Consider the following 22,276-nt stretch of genomic DNA (forward strand, 5'->3'; position numbering starts at 1 on the left):
CGCCCCCTCCGACGCCGTCACCCGGGAAACCAGCTGGGATCACAGCCAACCCGAACCTGGTTCATGGCAGCCGCGGAGAAATCAGTCTTGGGGCCACTTGTGGGGGCCATAGACCAGGGTACCAGCTCCACGCGCTTTTTGGTTTTTAATTCCAAAACAGCGGAACTCCTTAGTCATCACCAGGTAGAAATAAAGCAAGAATTTCCAAGAGAAGGATGGGTGGAACAAGACCCTAAGGAAATTCTACAGTCTGTCTACGAGTGTATAGAGAAAACATGTGAGAAGCTCGGGCGGCTCAGTATTGATATCGCCAACATCAAGGCTATTGGTGTCAGCAACCAGAGGGAAACCACTGTCGTCTGGGACAAGTTAACTGGAGAGCCCCTCTACAATGCTGTGGTGTGGCTTGATCTGAGGACCCAGTCTACTGTCGAGACTCTCAGGAAGAGAACTCCAGGAAATAACAACTTTGTCAAGTCCAAGACAGGCCTTCCGCTTAGCACTTACTTCAGCGCAATGAAACTCCGTTGGCTCCTGGACAATGTAAGGAAAGTTCAAAAGGCTGTGGAAGAAAATAGAGCTCTTTTCGGGACCATTGATTCATGGCTTATCTGGAGTTTGACAGGAGGAGTCAACGGGGGTGTTCACTGTACGGATGTCACAAATGCAAGTAGGACGATGCTTTTCAACATTCATTCTTTGGCGTGGGATAAAGAGCTCTGTGAGTTTTTTGAAATTCCAATGGAAATTCTTCCAGATGCCCGGAGTTCTTCTGAGATCTATGGTCTCATGAAAGCTGGGTCATTGGAAGGTGTGCCAATATCTGGTTGTTTGGGGGACCAGTCGGCTGCACTGGTGGGGCAGATGTGCTTCCGGGATGGTCAAGCCAAAAACACCTATGGAACAGGATGTTTCTTACTGTGTAACACGGGCCGTAAGTGTGTGTTTTCTGAACATGGCCTTCTGACCACAGTGGCTTACAAGCTTGGCAGAGACAAACCAGTGTACTATGCATTAGAAGGTTCTGTAGCTATAGCTGGTGCTGTTATTCAATGGCTAAAAGACAATCTTGGAATCATTAAGTGCTCAGAAGAAATTGAACAACTTGCTAAAGAAGTAGGTACATCTTGTGGCTGCTACTTAGTCCCAGCATTTTCAGGGTTATATGCACCGTATTGGGAGCCCAGTGCAAGAGGGATAATTTGTGGACTCACCCAGTTCACCAACAAATGCCATATTGCGTTTGCTGCATTAGAAGCCGTTTGTTTCCAAACCCGAGAGATTCTGGATGCCATGAATCGCGACTGTGGAATTCCACTCAGTCACTTGCAGGTCGATGGAGGAATGACCAGCAACAAAATTCTGATGCAGCTACAGGCAGACATTCTGTCTATTCCAGTAGTCAAGCCCTCCATGCCCGAAACAACTGCCCTGGGAGTGGCCATGGCAGCAGGGGCTGCAGAAGGAGTCGGTGTTTGGAGTCTTGAACCCGAGGATTTATCAGCTGTAACGACTGAGAGGTTTGAACCTCAGATCAATGCTGAGGAAAGTGAAGTTCATTATTCTATGTGGAAGAAGGCAGTGATTAAATCAATGGGTTGGGTTACAATGCAGTCGCCAGCATGTGGTGACCCTAATATTTTCTGTAGTCTGCCCTTGAGTTTTTTTATACTGACTAGCATGGTAATGTTAATTGGAGCAAGATACATCGCAGGTATCCCATAAATAATAGAACTCAGAGATTCTCAAGACACGAGCTTTCATGTAATGATTGAGAATTCAGTGATTCTGTCGAATGTGATGACACTGTTAATAGACTGATTTTATTTATAAGCTGCTTGCTGCACATAGATCAGTGGCTTGAAATAAAATGCAGTCGAAAGAATACTGTGGAAACATTTTGTGAGTTTTGTTTTTTTTTTTTTAACATAAACAGTTAACAATGGGTCAGCCACCTATGGGGCTAACCATTTTCACTGCCGGACATGCTGCCATGTTCCCTCTAGGCGCTAGAGAGAACTCCAGTTTGTTCATTGGATTCTTTCATCAAAGATAAACAAATGCTAGTAGACCTGGATTTGACTCTGTATTGCAAAGGCTCTATGATGAGAAGATTTATCTGCAAAAATTGAATGACTTTAATATACTTGCCCCAAAGTCTTCCCTTTTTTATATAAGGAGACCAGTACATCTTCTTTGAGTGTGTAAAAGGAAACCTCTACTGAATTATTAAAATGGAAATTTTGTACAACAAGTATAAACCAAACCCTGAAACTAATAGGCCAGGAATAAAAAGACTCAAAGCAGATATATGTGAAATTGAAACAAAAAAACTTGCGTAAAATGAACGAAATTAAAACTATTTTTAAAGGCAAACAAAATAGACACTCTTTTTGCCATACTAACGAGAAAAAAGAAAAAAATCCAAGTATATAAAATTAGAGAGGAGAAGATATTACAATAGATACCACAGAAATATAAAGGATCATGAGAAACTACTTTGAACAACTATGTGCTAACAAATTGAAAGTCTTGAAGAAATAGGTAAGTTCCTGGATACATATAACCCAATAAGATTAAATATATAGAATATATAGAGGCTGTAAATAGACATATAACAAGTAACAAGATGGAATTAAATGTAATTAAAAACTTCATGTAAAAGCAAAGTCTAGAATCTGACGTTTTCACCACTCAATTCTGAAAAGAATTTTAAGGGGGACTAGCTTTAATACTTTTCAAAGTATTGAAAATTATGGAATTCAACAAAACTCATTTTAGGAGGGCAGCATTTCCTGTTACCAAAACCAGACACAACACCAAAGGAGAATTACAAACCAATACGCTTGATAAAAATAGATGCTTTGATTCTCAACAAAATATTAGCAACTGAATATCATATTTCATCAAGAAGACTATGCCTAATGATCAAGTTGAATTTTCTCAGAGGTGCAAGAGTAGTTCAACATTTTCAAATCAATAAATGTTATAAATCACATCAACACAAGGAAGAACAAAAGACACATGATCATGTTAAGAGAGACAGAGGAAGCATTTGCTAACATTCAACAACCCTTTATGACAAAAACCTCAACAAATTAGGTATGGAAGGGATATATACTTCAAAATGTTAAAGGTTGTTTTTAAGAAACCAGATGTCAATATCATAATGAATGGGGAAAAATTGGAAGCATTTCTCCTAAATCTGGAACAAAACATGGATGTCCACTTTCATCACTCTTATATAATATTGGAAGCATCAGCAAGAGAAATCAGAGAACAGAAAGAAATAAAGGGAATCAAAAATGGAAAGAGGGAAATTAAAATATCCATGTTTGCATATGACAAGATGTGCATAAACCTAAATGCTTCACTGAAACAGCAGTTAGAACCAATAAACAGACTAAATAGTGTTGTAGATACAAGATCAGCATATAAAAATATCAGCATTTTTTAATTTATTTTTTTAATTTTTGACAGGCAGAGTTAGTGAGAGAGAGAGAGAGAGAAAAAGGTTTTCCTTCCAATGGTTCACCCCTCAAATGGCTGCTACGGCCAGCGCGCTGCGATCGGAAGCCAGGAGCCAGGTGCTTCCTCCTGGTCTCCCATGTGGGTGCAGGGCCCAAGCACTTGGGCCATCCTCCACTGCCTTCCCAGGCCACAACAGAGAGCTGGACTGGAAGAGGAGCAGCTGGGACAGAACCCACGCCCCAAATGGGACTAGAACCCAGGGTGCTGGCGCCGCAGGTGGAGGATTAGCCTAGTGAGCCGTGGCACCGGCCAATATCAGCATTTTTATACATCCAAAATGGTCTTGCTTAAATAGAAATAAAGAAAGCCATTTGACAATAACTATAAAATTTTTAATATTTCAGAAGTGAGAGATCTCTACAAGAAAAAGTATAAAACATTGATGAAAGAAACCATCAACAACACACAAAAACAAAAATTACCTGCTAATGGATTGGAAAAATTAATATCATTAAAACATCTATGTTAACTAAACTAATCTATAGCTTCAATGCAACCTCTGTCAAAATACCAATGACTTATTTTATAAAATGAGGAAAAAATTCTAAAATTCTCATGAAACTAAAAGAGACCTGAAATAATCAAACTAATCCTGAGGAAAAAAGAAAGTCAAATAAAGATGGAAATATTGCAATTCTTGATTTCAAAGTATATTATAAAGTTGTAATTAGAACAGAATTGGGGGTACTGATGTGTAGTGCAGTTGGTAAAGCTGCTGCTTATGATGCTGACATCTCATATTGGAACCTGTCTGCTCCACTTCCAATCTAGCTCCCTGCTAATGTTCCTGGGAAAGCAACAGAGAATGACTCAGGTACTTGGGCCCCTGTCCCTATGTGAGAAACCTGGAAGAAGCTCCTGGCTCCTCATGTTGGAACAGCCCAACTCCAACAGATGGAAGATCTCTCTCTCTCTGTAACACTGTCTTTCAAACAGATAAATACATCTTTAAAAGAAAACATAACGGTTCTGGCAAAACAAAATCAAAAACAACAAACTCTGACACAAAGGTCAATGCAACAGAATAGAGCATCCAGAAAATACACCATATAATACAATCTAACATTAAAGGTTTTTGACAAAAGTGTCAGAAACATCCATTGAAGTAGTGATAGTCAACAAATAAAGCTGATAAAACTAGACCTGAACATGTAGAAGAATCAAAATAGATCCCTATCTTTCATTGTATACAAAATCAACCTAAGTGCACCGTTGTGGCACAGTAGGTTGAAGTCCCAGCTTGCAGTGTTTGCATCCCATATGGGCACTGGTTCAAGTCCCGGTTGCTCCACTTCCAATCCAGTTCTCTGTTATGGCCTGGGAAAGCAGTAGAAGTTGGCCCAACTCCTTGGGCCCCTGCACCCACGTGGGAGACCCGGAAGGCGCTCCTGGCTCCTGGCTTCGGATCAGCGCAGTTCTGGTCATTGCAGTCATTTGGGGAGTGAACCAGCAGATGGAAGACTTCTCCCTCTCTTGCTCTCTCTCTCTCTCTCTCTCTGTAACTCTCAAATAAATAAAATTAATCTTTAAAAAAACAAATGAACAAAAAAAAATCAACTTAAAATAGATCAGAGACCTAAATGAAAACCCTGAAACTATACAAAATTATAAATTTGCTAGAGGAAAACACAGGAGAAACATTTCAGGGCATTGATATAAGCAATAATTTCTTGGAAAACACCCCAAAAGCACTCACAAAAAAAGCAGAAATAAACAAAGGAGATTACATCAAACTCAGAAGCTTTTTTCAACAGCATGAAAACACAAACCAAGAATGATCAAATTATTTGTGTGGTACTTATCCAAAAAAATTAAAAGGATTAATATCCAGAATATATCAGGTCTCATAAAACTCAACTCAACAAGATAAAAACAGCAAATACAGCTCAGAGAAGTGAAATAATATAACCAAGTTCAGTTACTCATCATTAGAATCAAGATTTGAACTCATATTTTTCCTTATTCCAAATCTAATGCTCACTTACAGTAACCTTATTGATATACTTATATAATATATAAATATTTTATTTTCTGTATGAAGATGCTGTACTCTAAATTTTTTGGTTATTGCCTTTTGAAAAGTATATTTTAATAGCCTATTTTCCTAAAAATTTGAAAATATTTTAAAAATCAACATAAAAACTAGATGTTTTGATGGTTTTAAAATAAATTTTATTTATTTTCCTATATGTATTATTTGAGGGGGGGCACTCCCACATCTGCTGGTTCACTTCTCAAATGCCTACAAATGCCCCAGGGTAGAATCAAAGCCCAGAATCATTTCAGGTCTTCCATATGGAGGGCAAGTATCCCACTATTTGAGTCCCAACCTATTATGTACCAGCGTGCACATTACCAGGATGGTGGAATCAGGAATGGAGCCATGACTCAAACTCAAGCCCTCCAATAGGGGATGCAGGTGTCAGAATTGGCATCTTAACTGCTAGGCCAAATTCCACCCCTAGTTTGTTGATTTTAATTGTCAGAGAATTACTTCTTCTCTGATCAGTTTTTATTATTATTATTTTTATTTTAAGTATCATTTATTTATTTTGAAAATCCAAGTTACAGAGAAAGAGGAAGAGACAGCGATCTTGCATCCATACTTTCACTCCCCAAATGCTGCCATGGCCATTGCTGGGCCAGGCCAAAGACAGTAGCCAGCAGCTTCATCCGGACCTCTTTCATGGGTGGCAGGGGCCCAAGTGCTTCAGCCAAATTCCTCTGCTTTCCTCAGGCCATTAGCAGGAAGCTGGATCAGAAGTGGAGTAGCCAGGACAAGAATTGGCATTCATATGAGATGCCAACATTGCAGGCAGCGGTGCTACCCACTAGGCCATAACACTGGCCCCCTGAACAGTTTTTAAAAACTTTAGGTTTAGCTTCATTGAAAATTTAAAAAGTTGTATTTCAAATATCAATATTACTATGATATTTTGAGGATCCAAATATATTTAAGCATGTCTAATCCACTTTTAACTGCTTAATATTTTATGGCCCAAACCCTATTAGCAATAACAATATTACTTTTAGCACTTACTGTTTTCTTTTGGTCTTTGTCTCTAGGATCAGGCATTTATTCTGTATGTATTCTGCATAATTTTTTAAATAGAAGCTTCTCTAAAGGAAAATCATGAATCTGGGTTATCAAGAATAATTCTTCCACAAATCAGAAAATAGATGAGAACAAGTGAAACATGGAATGAGACCTCCCCTCCCACCACTGGCTGTGTTTCCAAGTTGGACATTATAGTCAAAACTGAGTTACTAGCATTCACCCTTATTTCAAGATTCTTTTCTTGCCAACTATGGCAATTTAAATTAATCACTCCTATAAGCTCCTTTCCATTACAAACTAAAATTTTAGAAATCAAATATGTGATGATTTCACTTCTGTTTTCTACTAAAGTGATTGTGCCAAAACTGTGTTTTTTCTTTTGTAATGAAATAACAACAGATAATTCTATGTATACCTCTTGATGATTTGCAATTGATATAACTTCTGGAGAGACAAATGTGTAAAAAGTATTAATTCAATCATATTCTAAATACTTAAACAAATATATTTGCAGACTTGCATTCCATTGTGGCTTTTATCTCAATATTCCATTTTACATAAATCTAATAATGATCAATAAGTACAAGTAAGAACAACATAAAACATTGCTGGTACTCTCTTTAACATAGTAATTTAGAGGTTCAATCTATTGTTTTTGCTCATGGAGTCGATTCAAAATTATTTGCTGAGGAAATCTTTTATATCTGCTGATAAGCACTCCCTTGGCCCATGCTGTGATATGGTTGAATAGCAGTCTACTCAGGGAGAAGTAATGGTTAGACCTTTCAACTCTCATAAGAGGATTCAGTCATTCATGCAACAAATATTTATTGAGTGCCAGCCATATGCCAAACGTACCATTCAGGTTACTTAGATTATATCAGTGAATAAAAAGACAAAAATATATTTGCCCTTGTGAAGCAAATCAGTAAGGCTGCAGAAAGTTAAAACAAAGCACTGGATCTGAACTTAGCTTGCAACTCAAAATACTCATCACCAAACATTTCTGAAAGCCTGTATCTTCAAATACACAGTATACTTATCTAAAGCACTGCAAAGAGAAATCGTATTTGTGTTGGTGTTGTAGGGCTTCCATGACAAAATACCACAAGCTGGGCTCTTCTAACAACAGAAATGTATCATTTCACAATTTTGTAAATCCAAGTTCAAGGTGTCAGTGGGGTTGGCTTCTTTGTAGAAATAGTCCCTTCATCTGCCCACAAAGTGGGTGTCTCTTCATATCATCCTTTGTGTATATGTAATTATCTCTGTCCAAATTCCCCATTTTTATAAGGGGATTGGTTATATGGAATTAAGATCCACCCCAATAACATTTTAACTTGACTTATTACATCTGAAATGACTCTACTTCAAAATAAATTCATATTATGAAGTACCTAGTTGTAACTTCAACATGTGGATTTTAGGCCAACACAATTCAACATGTCACCAAATTTATGGAATAATGCCTAGGTAAAGATTACATGAAACTGTCAGGGCTGTGTAATTGAACTATAAGTTGTTACCGCTTGTCTTTCTCACCCCAACATTGGAAACAAATCTACCCAGCAAATGTTTTAATTCTATGGCATTATTATACACTGAAGGATTTGAGGAAAAAGTTAAAAATCCTTCTCAATTTTACAACAGGGATGTTATGGGTCAATTGCTAGTTATACAATAGTGTCTTATTAGGTACATATGAAGATTCATTGAAGACACACTTTATAGGTGTCTGCTGTAAGAACATTTGTGCTCTCAAGAAAAGTATTAATTGATATTTTCTACATGTAGGAAATGTGACTCACATAATGAATAGTAAGTTTGTTATTTGTCTTCTGTAAACTATAATTATGTAATTAATTTGAGCTCTTTTACAAAAGTATATTGACTGTGAGCTAACATTTTTAGCTTTATTCTATTATGTCTGCTTTCATTGATCTCTCTTTGTTCAGTTATTTGTTATTTTGAAGTAGTGTGCGCATTTCGTATGATGTTTTAGCTCTTTCTGGAAACAAATGGAGTTTATGAACCATGTAAGTGCTCTAAACTGAATTAAACATATAAGCATGCATTATATAAAATTATATCAAATAATTAAATATATATTAGAGCGTCATCAAATATTTAAATTCAGTAAACATGTAAGTAGAAACACTTTTCCATTTGTACATTGTGTTCGTGTTATTCTGTGACTTTTTTTTTTCTATTTTAATTGTGTTTTCAGTTGCATTCATAGAATGTTCTGCTCTTGTTCATGAATGTTTTTTTAAACCAGATGAATCTTATGTTCAGAACTGTAGTAAGTAATTATTTCTGTCCTTTTCCATGAAGAATATCAGAGACACATTTTAAAAAGTATCTGCATCACTCAAAGTGTTATTTATCCAATACTTTCCCTACTCTTCCTTAATATCATTTGTGACTGAAGAGATGGATTTGTCTATCACTCCTTATCTTTAAAGATGTGACTCAGAAGTTTTTAAATGAAACATCATAGGCTATTCCGCAGACAAGTGCCAAGAAGGACACTGCAGATATAAAAATTATATGCTATCCAGTTTCTGTATCAGATTTTAAATATATCCAACAAAACTCAAATATAATGTAAATATAGTTACTTAGATGCACATTAAAATATATCGTAACCTAAAGATGTTCCAACAATTAGGATAACCCAAAATTCATTTTTAGCTTTTTATAATACAAAAGTAATAGACATCTTCATAAGAAAAATATAGATGTGTCTAGAGTGAAAAATTTAGAAAATATTAAGAAGCTTTTGTTTCTCTCCTTTTTTTTTTTTTTTTTTTTTTTGACAGGCAGAGTGGACAGTGAGAGAGAGACAGAGAGAAAGGTCTTTGGTTTTCCATTGGTTCACACCCCAGTGGCCACTGCGGCTGGTGCCTTGTGCACCATGCTGATCCGAAGCCAGGAGCCAGGTGCTTCTCCTGGTCTCCCATGTGGGTGCAGGGCCCAAGCACTTTGGCCATCCTCCACTGCACTCCTGGGCCATAGCAGAGAGCTGGACAGGAAGAGGAGCAACCGGGACTAGAACCCGGGGTGCCGGCACAGCAGGCGGAGGATTAGCCTATTGAGTCATGGCACTGGCCTCTCTCCTCTATTTTTAATGTCTCAATATTCGAATGCTCATATGGTGAATGTCTACATGAAAACACATTTTTTGTAATACAAAAACTACAGCATTTTCAATGAGCAGCATGCTATACTGATGATAATTCCATTTCAATGTATTTTTCATAGGTTTTAGAATTTTATATTTTCAATCAAAATTTCAAATAAGATACTAACCATGATTATCAAGGTAAGACCGTTAGTGGCTTTTACTTCTGAAGTAGGTAGGCATACAGGTTAAAATTGATCAGATTTGTGAACTGGAAGACCACGCCTCCACCATGCCACTGTGTGACTTCATGCCCTGCCTGAAACCTTCACCACACCCCCGTGTGTCCTCATCTCCCTACCTGGCCACACCTGGGTGCCCACTAGCCAATTCAGGTTAATTAACCACTCCCCTTTGGAAGTGGGTTAAAAGCCAGGCCAAGGTGTCACCTGGCCTGCTCTTCTTCCCTGGCCTCTTGTCAGGAGGGGGGTTGCTGTAGCCCCCACGCCTCCGCCTCCAGGGCGCATGGCCTTCGGGCCATGTGCTCTAGGCTTCCTGGCCTAGAAGCTCTTCCACGTGGCTGGTTCCTGGTGCTCAGTATGAATCCCATCCACTTCTCTGTTTTAAATAAAGCTCTCACTCTCCTATGCATCTTTCTCACTAAATAAAAGCTTAAAACGTACCATGCTGCCTCCTTTATCTGTGCTGATATTTAGAATTCTTCTCTAAATATTAAGCAAGAACCCTCTTGGGCTTATTAATGTTGGGGATTTAGTAATAAGCCCGTGGTGAAATCGTAAGGCACCCCAAATTCCGGTAGCACATGTGGCGCCCCGGATAGCATTCCTGGGGAACTTTAAGGGGCCACATTTCAGTGTAAATTTTAGGGGGTCTTGTCCAATTTCACTTCCAGATCTCCAAACAATATTCTTCCATGTGTTTAATTAGAATAATTAAGCAAATTTCAAAACTAAAATTGTTTCAATTTGCCTTTGGTTTTCTATTTTTCACCTTTAGATTTGATCTAACAGTTTTTGTCTGCAAATATTTGATTTTTGCTCACTTTTTGACATCACTTTTCCCCTTTTTCTTAGAATCTTTTCTGATTTATTTTTAGACTGCTAAGATTTCCCTCTTCTCTATTATTTTCTTCATGAAATGAGGAAATACATTTTTCTTTCTTTTGATTCTATGGGTTAAGAAAATGCCATCAGTAATATTTTATTAAAACTTTTTGAGTACTATGCTTAGATAATAGAAATGCAATAAACTAGGATAGTATATTCAGAAAAACTGCAAAAAAATCAAGATCTCCCATAGGAAAAAAAGGAAAAATGAAACATAGCAAAACAGGGGCAGGTATTTAGCTCTGTGGTTAAGTCACTGCTGGGGAATCAGAGTACCTGTTTTGAGTCCCAGCTACTCTTCTTCCATTCCATCTTCAAGGGCATCCTGGAGGGCAGCCAGTTATAAGTCAAGGGCTAGTTTTCTTGCTACACACATGGTAGTGCTGATTGCAGTTCCAGGTTCCTTTCTTCAGCCAGGCCTAGACAGGCCTAGCCAGGCTATTGGGGCCAGCAGAAAGAAGTGTGCTCACTCGTGAGCTCTCTCTCACTCTCTCTCTCTCTTTATATTTCCTTCTGTCTTTGTCTTTCAAATAAAATGACAATGAACAAATTAAAAATTAAAAAAAAAAAAAAAACAATGAAACAACCCCACAAAAGCACAAAATGAAGAAAAGGAGAAAGATAGGGAGAATCTTAGCCCATTTTATATTTCTCTCTTGCCTCTCCATCTCCATCCCTTAGGTAAGGCAAGATCTCGGCAGGAATTTTCAGGTAAGATTAAACACGTCTCCTTCTATTGATAGACCATTGAAGGAATGTCCTCAAATGTATTAGATATGTATGTATATTAATTACAACTAGTCACTCCACTTTCCAAATAAGAAAACAAGTTCAGAAGTGTTGCACAGCTACCTCTAATTCTACGTTGAATGGGAAATCAGATATTCAAAGCAGTTGTCCTTCTTCAGAAAGGCAGAATTTAAAAACTTCAACATCTCAATGGATTCAGAAAAAGTATTTGATAAAAACTTAACAAGTTAGGTACAGAAAGAATATTACACAACAAAGATATATGGAAAAACATTATTCTCAAAGGGCTAAAGTTGAAAGCTTTTTTTCCAGGATCTGGAACAAGAGTAGGATGTCTGCTTGCACTTTTCTTATTTAACATAATACTAGAAGCCTTAGCCAGGGCAATTAAGTAAGAGAAAGAAATAAAAGATATCCAAATAGAAAAGGAAAAAGACAAATTATTCCTGTTTGGGGGTGACACAATTTTACGTAGATAAAACATAAAAAACACTGATGAAGAAATTCAGCAAAGTTGCAGGAAACAAAATCAATATACAATAAACAATATAGCTTTTATGTACCAATAATGGACTTGGTGAGAATGAAGAAAGCAATGCCATTCACAATAGCCACAACATAAATTTCTTAAGAATAAATTTAATTTCAGCAATATACACAAAATAAAATGAACGTATCAAAGTGATAGCTGTCCTTCCTTTTTTACTGAAATACTATTCACATTAGCCAAGACATGGAATCAACCTACGTGCCCATCAGCATGTGAATGGATAAAGATGTGGTATATATACACAAATGGAATTTTATTCAATCACAAAAATAAGAAACTCTGGCATTTGAGACAAAATGGATGGCTGTGGTGGATATTATGCTAAGTGAAATAAACTAACAAAAAGGATAAATACATGTTCTTACTCATATGCGAAAGCTAAGAAATTGATTTCAAATAACAGAGTAGAATATTGATGACTAGAGGCTAGAAAAAATAGGGTGGATTAAGTGAGGTTGGATGGAAAAATATAAGTGTTCTAGTGTTCCACAGCACAGTAGGATGACTATAGTTTGTGACAGAAGTATATATTTTATTTAAGAACTAGAAAAGGGGAGTTTGGCAGCTCCATATACACAAAAAAAATTGTGAGATAGAAATGCTAAAGATTCTGATTCGATCATTACACAATGTATGCATGTTTTACATGATCAAAACATCCCCTGTAAGTATGGATAGTTACTTCATGTTAATTAAAAAGTAAAGTAAAATAAAAACCTTGCTTTCCACTAGGTCAGATAATAAAGCTTCAAACTGTGATTAGCTTTTCTTTTTTCTCTGCAGAACAGACAACATTAGATGGCAAATCTCTCGTCGCTCAGTGAGATCACTAGCTTTCTGAAGAGTTGGAAGTTTGGGAAAATATTGCAACTAAAGGAGAGCAGAGTTATGTGATAGGACATCAAAAAAGATGTAAAAGGCTGCTTGAAACAACTCGTTTCAAAGCATGAGAGGTCTGTGGGACTGTGCTGCTGGCTTGAAGAATTGCTTGAGGAAAAGTGTGGTGATGAAAAACTGTGTTCTCTGCTCCCTTAGTTCTTTCTTCAAGGAAGTCTCAATGAGTTCAAAACTGAAGCAAAGCCATTCTTACCAGAGGTTTCAATCAGGGAGTATGTCACAGGCGCTTGGATGCAGTCCCCTATTCCCACCATCCTTTTATGAGTGACACAGATTCTGAGACGTGGAGGCTGTGCAGTGCTGTATCAAAGGGCTTCAACTGTCAATACACTTGTCAGTGAATGATTCAACCCTATCTGCTATATCGCAACCTCAGAATACTGCAATGAAATATATGATCACACATGAATAAACAATTATTTGCACAGTAGCATGCTATTGTTCCTGTTTATTAGTCATTCTATATAAAACTATCTACTATCTTGATTGTCATTGAGCTATTTTTTATATAACTCAACACACACAGTTCAAATGTTAGTGTAGCTTAATAAATAATTTTTGGACAGTGCTAACATTAAAGTTATAGACTGCAGGGCAGGAGTCACAAGATTTTGGGGGAAGGGGGTCTGATGTTTAAGTAGAAAATCAATGTTTTTTTTGCCTTCCTTTTGTTTTGTCTTATTTTAAATCGTATTGTACTTAAGAAAATGGATCTTTTCCTGCTAAAGGAGGAATTAAACTATTCCAAAATTCAAGAAAGTTCAGAGAGGATGCTAAACAGAAAGAGAGTAAATAGGAGTTCTGGAGGAGAGGCACGGGGAACGGTATATCCACAGTAAAAGCGAACCATGCATTTTACAGAACATAAGGTTTAAATGCCTATATGTATCTGCTAAGAGTGCTAATAAAAGTGCACTACTCAAGAAGGCACTGAACATTTTCCGTGAATGAGGTATAAAACCCTGACATTTAATGGAAGTGGCCTTTCTGATGGAGATTGCTTTTGGGCAAGAACATTAGAGGGTACACCACAAGCCAAAAGTTATTGGACAAAAGGACCAAAAAAAGAAAACACAGCTCTACTACCATTGTATAAAGTTTATATAATGATTTTATTCAGAGATGGAATTTTACTAAGTCTCTGTACTAGGGGCTTGAAAGTTAAAAATTAAATTTTTCTGTGTTAACTTATATAGGGCTACTTTGTTCTCTGTGTGTTAACCACCTCTATACAATTCTCATTTTTTTTAATTAAAAAAAATTGTATTTACTTAGAAGCATTCAGAATGTCAACAAAACAGCTGCAACTTTTTTTTTTTTTTGCAATTACAGAGTGGTATTCAGTTAATAGAACAACAATTATTTCGCATAAGCTGCATCAGAGACAACTGAAGATGAAAAAACTACCGTCCCCATATATAACTAATTTGTGCTGTGCACCAACAAGAACCTGCTTTAAATTTCCATGCCAATTTACAACCCCCATACTGTACCAGGCAAGGTTAGTGGCTATTGAAAATACCACCAGGACAGGGCTATCTAAAGACACATTCGGTAGTGTGTTAACTATACAAAAAAAGACACTGTACAGTTTAAAAACAAATCTTACACAGCCTTACATTTCAATTTTTTTTCTTTAAAAGGAGTGAGTTGTGTACAGGGGGGTTAAATGCTTTATAGACAAGAAAAAAAACTGTGCTAGAACCAACTTATTCATCATCATCTTCTTCTTCTTCATCTTCATCTTCCTCATCTTCCTCTTCCTCCTCTTCCTCCTCATCCTCTTCATCTTCTTCATCCTCCTCCTCTTCCTTCTTTTTCTTGCTCTTTTCAGCCTTGACGACTCCCTTTTTCACTGCATCAGGTTTTCCTTTAGCTCGGTATGCAGCAATATCCTTCTCGTACTTTTCCTTCAGCTTGGCAGCCTTCTTCTCGTAGGGCTGCTTGTCATCTGCAGCAGTGTTATTCCACATCTCTCCCAGTTTCTTTGCAACATCACCAATGGACAGGCCAGGATGCTCTCCTTTGATTTTGGGGCGATACTCAGAATAGAACAAGAAAAAGGCCGAAGGAGGCCTCTTGGGCGCATTGGGATCCTTGAACTTCTTTTTGTCTCCCCTTTAGGAGGGATATAGGTTTTCATTTCTCTTTCATAATGAGCCTTGTCCGCCTTTGCCATGTCTTCAAATTTTCCCTTCTCTTTAGCAGACATGGTCTTCCACCTCTCTGAGCACTTCTTAGAAAACTCTGAGAAGTTGACGGAAGCATCTGGGTGCTTCTTCTTATGCTCCTCCCAGCAAGTTTGCACAGAGAATGCATATGATGACATTTTGCCTCTAGGCTTCTTAGGATCTCCTTTGCCCATGTTTAGTTATTTTTCTTTCCTAGATGCCCAAATGGCCACAATGGCTGGAGCTGCGCCCATCGAAGTAAGGAGCTTCTTCCAGGTCTCCCACGTGGGAACAGGGGCCCAAAGGCTTGGGGCCATCTTCTACAGCTTTCCTAGGCCATAGCAGAGAGCTGGATCAGAAGTGGAACAGCCAGGACTCGAACCGGAGCCCAGATGGGATGTCAGCACTGCAGGCTGCGCTTTACCCGCCGCAGCGTCAGCCTCGCCTTTCCTACTTTTAACTTCGCTTTTCAGTGACTTGATATGGCCTATAAAACTTTATACAGGGCACTTCTGGGACGGCTGAGCCACCTGGGCGGTGTCGCCTGCGGGAGGCCATTCCCCAGGCAGTGCGGGGTGTGCTGGTCCTACAGTTCTCATTTTATGCTATTATTTCAGTAGTTGTTGGTTGTCATCATATACACCCGATTCATCTATTCAGTGAATACTCATTGAGCATTTATTGAATATTTACTTGGAAGCCAGAATCATGTTAAATTCTATAGACAGTAATTTATCATTTTAATTAAGATTCTAGTACAAAGAGGAGGGAAAAGGTAATCAGTAAGTGCTTAAGGAAATGTGTCTTGAAAACATTATTTTTGTTATAGTGATTCATTTATTCATAGTATCTGAGAAATCCTGTTTCAGAGTAGTAAAAAGGCTTTCTCTCAATTCAGATGTCAATAATTTAACTAAACTCCAGAAGCATGAAGAGTAAAATCCATGAATGGACTCTTAATACATTTTAAATTCTTAAATGAATGCTGTGTCATCATTTTAATAAGACATTTCTAATGTCTTCCCTTCTTTGCATAGTGCGAACATCCAAAACAGAAGCAAAACACTGCCACAGTCAAATGGGAGTAAAACATTTCCTTTTTAACTAGATTTGCAGTTATAAGTGCAAGAAAAATACACTGTTCTCTGATATTTAAATTGACCCCTTTCCCCCTAGTTGAAACACTGAAATGTAGCAGAATCCAAGCATACATGGTCAGTTTTCCCTGTACAGTGTAGGGGATTTGGTAAGATGAGATATTACTTAATAGGATAAAATGAAAATAAGTTCTTGATGTTTAAACAGAGATCAGCTAAACTGTGGTTAAACCAAGTGCACCAGACAAGAGAGACAATGACAAACTTGGGGCCAGCACTGTGGCGCAGTGGGTTAAAGCCCTGGCCTGCAGCACTGGAATCCAATATAGGTGCCAGTTCAAGTCCCAGCTGCCCCTCTTCCGATCCAGCACCCTGCTAATCCAGCACGGATTCCAGCTACTTCCTGGAACATCAAGAATACTAGTATTTTAAGCTATGCACTCCCTTGAGTGACAGCTCAGCCTGCTTTTTTCTGAGCATTCAGATAAAAATGTAGCCAATCAAGCACCCAGAGCAGCTACACTATGGATTTTCTAAAAATAGTGCAGTCTGGGAAAGAAGCAGAGGATGGCCCAAGTTCTTGGGCCCCTGTACCCATGTGGGAGACCTGGAAGAGCTGCTGGTTCCTGGCTTTGGAATCGGTCCACGCCAACAATTTTGGCTATCTGGGGAGTGAACCAGCAGATGGAAGACCTCTCTCTCTGTCTCTACCTTTATCTGTAACTCTTTCAAATATTTTAAATAAATCTTAAAAAATAATAAAAAGTGGCAAACTCATCAAAACAGGAGTTTTAATGGTATCATTGTTTTCTATATAGTCTTCTGCATAAAAAATAGGACAGGAAAATTATGAAAATTACTGATCATTATGGTATATTTGTCTTATGAGAAGGCCTTCCTGACAAAAGGAAATAAAGTAGCCCTCAACAAACGATATACAGAAACTACTTCATGGATCAGCCACAGACATTTCTCTTTACTACACAGAAATTTGATACATTCCTAATTGAAAGAGTGTAGGTAATGGATTTGTTTGAAATTCACTATTTGATTCACTTGGAAATATTTCTGTCATCTTGGAACCATGGATCCTAGTTGATTTGCTATTTTGGAGTGACTAAATCATCCTGTACCTCTTGCTTTTAAATGAAGTTCCTATAATCCATGTCTGATTAGCTCAGTTTTTTTCACTAGATCAAGAGAATAGAAGTAATTTAGAAGCAAATGCACCTTGAAAACTAAATATATAGAATTCTAAATAGGTTGTTGGACAGTGTGGTTAAGTTCAGTAAGTTGTTGGCAGAACAACTGGTTTTGGATTCAATATTATGAATATGAACTATTTGATTTATCTTTTTCACATTAAGCTCATCCAGTTGGAAAAGATCAATTTTAATGTTCTGCAAAACTGAGCATTACTTTGAAAATCTTGAACACATACTTTCTTTCCTTCTAAATTTTAGTGTACCATTTGTTGTTTTATATTTGATATTCTGTAAAATAAAATTAAAACATCTTTAACCATCTGGTAGTTTTGTGGATAATTTAACAGATATCCACTTGTGGCAGTTTATTTCAATGTAGTTCCAATTAAACACTGATTTTTAAGTACTAGAATTCCATTCTGAACTACTATTGTGTTGCCATCGTGTATCTCTAATTGTCCATAAGCTTAACTGTAATTGAGGTAATTACGGGCAACAAAAACTCAATCTGGGACTCTTGCTCATTACGAAACTGCTGTTGCCTACATGTGGTGGGTATAAAATGGCTAACCCATCGATTTCTAGTTGTTAGAACCAATGAAATATTTATGGGCATTACACAGATTTTCTATCAGTTTTTGCTAACTTTAAATTTGCCTTTTAACTGTCAAAAGAAGCTACCACAGCCCCTTGTCAGTTTTGATAGAGTGTGAGATCTGAGACCACCTAACAGATCTAGTGAGTCTGTTTATAAGGAACAGACAACAAATTCACCATGACATGTTCAATCATATCTAGACTACTGTGAGAAAAAAAAATTTTTCTGGAATGACAGGGGCATATAATTTCCCTAATTAATAAGAAGGGAATGATTTAAATAAACATTTAATTTTGAATTTTTCTAGCAATCTACCACTTGAAAGAGCAGAACTATGACCCCAAACAAGGTAGAAATGAAAATTTTCTAGTAGTATTAGGAATGGAATAATTATACCTAGCAGCATGAATATGGACTTGATATTGAAATCACACTGCATATTCCTTGTGGGAAGTCAAGCTATGAAAAATAGTTATTCAAACTCATTATTGTAGATTAGAAAATAGAAAGACTAGAAAGTTTAATCGTCTTCATATATTGGACTTCCTAGTAGGTGAAACTAGTATTTGCACGCAGATGAATAAAAATTCAATAATTCATGTATTTCTATTACTATGCACAACTTTTTTGAGATATCCACATATAAGGGACACAGGAAGTAGTCATATAATTTCATACTAGTGTTCTTTCATTTTTGTCATATATATGTTTTTCTTCATAAATGCACCATGATATGTATAATAAATTCCTCTGCAGATCTTTATTACCTAAAAAGCATTTGTTCTAAAATATTTCCTACTATCATTAGCATGTAAAATTCTAAGTAAAATATATTTTTATTTGATAGAATACAAATTAATTTTTTTTTTTTTTTTTTTTTTTTTTTTTTTTTTTTTTGTGACAGGCAGAGTGGACAGTGAGAGAGAGAGAGACAGAGAGAAAGGTCTTCCTTTTGCCGTTGGTTCACCCTCCAATGGCCGCCGCGGCTGGCGCGCTGCGGCCGGCGCACCGCGCTGATCCGATGGCAGGAGCCAGGAGCCAGGTGCTTTTCCTGGTCTCCCATGGGGTGCAGGGCCCAAGCACCTGGGCCATCCTCCACTGCACTCCCTGACCACAGCAGAGAGCTGGCCTGGAAGAGGGGCAACCGGGACAGAATCCGGCGCCCTGACCGGGACTAGAACCCGGTGTGCCGGCGCCGCTAGGCGGAGGATTAGCCTAGTGAGCCAAGGCGCCGGCCCCATATTAATATTTAAATGTTTGTCTTTGCTTTATTGGAAACTTTGTGTTGAAATTGTGCAAATATAGTTTTTTATTAGATTCTAGTCAATCCATAAGAAATTATTATCCAATATATAATGTTCTATTTATAGAAGTAAATATCAATTGAGTACTAGAACATTTAATTCAAGAATTACACAAAATTGTTTTAAAACATATATGATCATTATATCAGAAGTTATCTATTTTGGAAATAGTGATGTGTTTGAAATTTCTAAGTATATATTTGTACTAATGTTGGAAGAATGCGTGGGTGTTTGTGTGTGATCTGGTTTGACTGCTCCATTCAAAACTTTTGTGGATATTTAACTGTCACTGGGACGGTCCTTGGGTTGTGGGACATTTAAAACATAATTTGGTCACAAGGTGTCCACCATTGGAGATAGCGTAATTAGCACAGCAGTGGATTAGTTATTGAGTGGCTTTGTGACAAATGCAGGTTTTCTCACATGCTCTCTTGCCATGTTATAATGTAGAAGAAGGTCCCTTCCAGACTCTAGCACCTGGCTACTGGATTCCAAAACTGTGGGAAAAAATTTATTTTCTTTATAAATAATCCAGTCATTGATATTCTATTACAGCAGCAGAAAATGAATTGAGACAAAGTCCAAGGGCATAGCAATCCAGTGATTATTATGATCTCTATCTACTTACAATAGTTATAGATGGAAAATTATCTATGATTTTTTGAACAAATGAAATAGTCTGAATCCAAGAAGAAAAAAAAATCCATGAAGTAATTATGCACAATATATATGCAATTGAATTAGAAATCAGGTTATCTGGGTTTCTTGTCTCATTTGTTCTTTCTGGGTAGCTAAAAATAGAAAAGAAGTACAAAACTAGCACAATCTCTTTTTGAATATTAATTTACCACACAATCATTAAAATGGTATCGTGGAAAATGAAGGACAATTGATAAGCAATGTGACTTAAACAGTTGAGAGGGAGCATCCTACTTGTGAATTAATTAAATAAGAAAGTTATTAAAGTTTTAAACTAAATGACAACTAATTTTTAAACTAATGTTAACTAAGTTTTAAACTAATGACAACTAAAACTGTCATTAATAAAACTCATTGTAACTGAATTTCTAAAAACATTAAAGCTTTATAAAGAAATTTTGATATTAATAAATTAGCTTAGCAAGATTCCTGGATATGAGATCTGTATAAGAATCAATCATTTTTTTACATACCAGCAATAGTGATAAAAAAAACACAAATAAGAGATTATTTATAGTGATAATTCAAATTTTAAGAAAAAATGTCTAATAAAAATGGAAAATACACCAAAATAAAACTTTATTTATAGAATTAAAATATTTGAATAAAAAAGAAGTTCTTCAAGTTCATGGTTTGCAAAATTGATATTTAAAAACAAAAAATATTATCTTTTTCAAATAAATGTATTCAACACAATTTTCATCAATATACCAGCAGACTTTGGCTGAAACTTAATGCCTAATTCTAAACACATAAATATGTAAAGGGCCCTGACAAAACTTTGAACAGATAATACATAAACGAGGAAGGAAAGAGGACAAGCAAACTTATGAAAAATACTTGACCTCACTTGTCACCAGATATAAAAACTATGCCTTAGATGCAATTAACTTATTTCCTCCCCAGAATGGTTAAAACATAAAAGAAGAGAAACACCAAGTATTGGCAAGGTAATAGAGATGCTGGAATTATCATAGTGTTGTAGTTGGAGTATAAATTGGTTTATATATTCTATACACATGATAACATAGCAAAGAAAATTAGATCCTTCCTAATGCTCTTTGGTAATATTTACAAATGCACACACACACACACAGACCTACTAATTCTATTCCAAATCTATAACTAGCAGAATTAACTAAAGATTGTGACAAAATAATATTCAGCAGCATTGCAATAGCCTTACAATCAAAACTATTCATATTCCAACAAAAGTAGATTGAAAAAACAAATTGTAGCATATTCAAAAAAGTGGTAGTATATATGCATGATCTCCAGCTATATAATTAAAATGATGAATCCTTCAAGCACAGTATTATTCAAGCAAATAATAATGAGTATCAATAAGTATGTACACCTCAACTCAATTTATATGCAATACTCAGGCAAGACTAATCTATGCTGATAGAAGTGAGAAAAATGCTTAGCTTTGAGAAGGACTAGTGATTGGAAAAGAAATCATGGAAGAATTTTTGAAATGCTGATAAATCTGTCTACTGATCTTGAATACATGAATATGTTTAATTTTTAAAAATTCATTCAATTGTCAATTATGACATGCAGTTTTCTGGGTGCAAATTATAATTCAACAGCAAGTATATAAAATTATTAATGTAAGTCTAGATGAATTATCTAATTAATGTTTTAAACAGATGTTATAACTTAGTTGTTATAAGTAAAAACACTCTATGTCTGTGAATGAATAGATAATAGACAGGAAATGAGAATTTGAATAATGTAAAGATTTCATATCAAGGTACATTTAAAGTACAACACTTTCCCTCATTTTCCCCTGAGGATTTATTTTGAGTTTTTTGTTTGTTTTTGAAGTGACTCCTTGTCTCACAATTACTGTTTTTTAAATATTCAAGGTTTAAAGTTTGGTTGTATCTTAAAAATCCAGGAAATGTCACAGGGTATGCTTTGTGCTTATAGAGAAATCTGCATTTACTTGGTCTCTGCAAAGTATGTGATAATTTTATGCTGCTTGCAAGCTATTCAAACTGCCACAATATATATGATTATATATTCTGAAGAAGACCTGAAACTCTTGGGTTAGAGAAATAGGACTTCCTTACTCATGGCACAGCAAGAAGGAGCCTCCTGTTTGCATTGACCCATCTCATCTTCCATTCCTGTGGCAGGCAATGTGGAGTGGCCCTGTG

General features: G+C 36.6%; 1 protein-coding gene, 1 long non-coding RNA gene and 1 pseudogene across 2 annotated transcripts in view; 1 reads left to right on the top strand and 2 right to left on the bottom strand.

Annotated features, from left to right (window-relative positions):
• LOC127492841 (uncharacterized) overlaps positions 1-631 on the bottom strand; it is a 31,995-nt gene extending 31,364 nt beyond the window's left edge. The window contains exon 1 of the long non-coding RNA XR_007922641.2: positions 508-631. This is a non-coding gene — a long non-coding RNA (uncharacterized lncRNA). The remainder of the gene's footprint in view (positions 1-507) is intronic.
• On the top strand, positions 41-13,457 carry LOC127492839 (glycerol kinase). The gene is made up of 2 exons (XM_051853863.2): positions 41-2,544; positions 12,924-13,457. Exon 1 carries the CDS (start codon positions 64-66, stop codon positions 1,723-1,725), a length of 1,662 nt encoding a protein of 553 aa, XP_051709823.2. The 5' UTR covers positions 41-63; the 3' UTR covers positions 1,726-2,544; positions 12,924-13,457.
• Positions 13,458-14,625: 1,168 nt separating this feature from the next.
• On the bottom strand, positions 14,626-15,411 carry LOC100338241 (high mobility group protein B1-like; annotated as a pseudogene).
• Positions 15,412-22,276: the final 6,865 nt, after the last annotated feature.

This window comes from Oryctolagus cuniculus, chromosome 14, assembly GCF_964237555.1.
Source record: "Oryctolagus cuniculus chromosome 14, mOryCun1.1, whole genome shotgun sequence".
Classification (NCBI taxonomy): Eukaryota; Metazoa; Chordata; class Mammalia; order Lagomorpha; family Leporidae; genus Oryctolagus; species Oryctolagus cuniculus.

What these genes read in the sequence shown, in the direction of transcription:
- LOC127492839 (XM_051853863.2), top strand. Translation starts at nt 64, where the DNA reads ATGGCAGCCGCGGAGAAATCAGTCTTGGGGCCACTTGTGGGGGCCATA.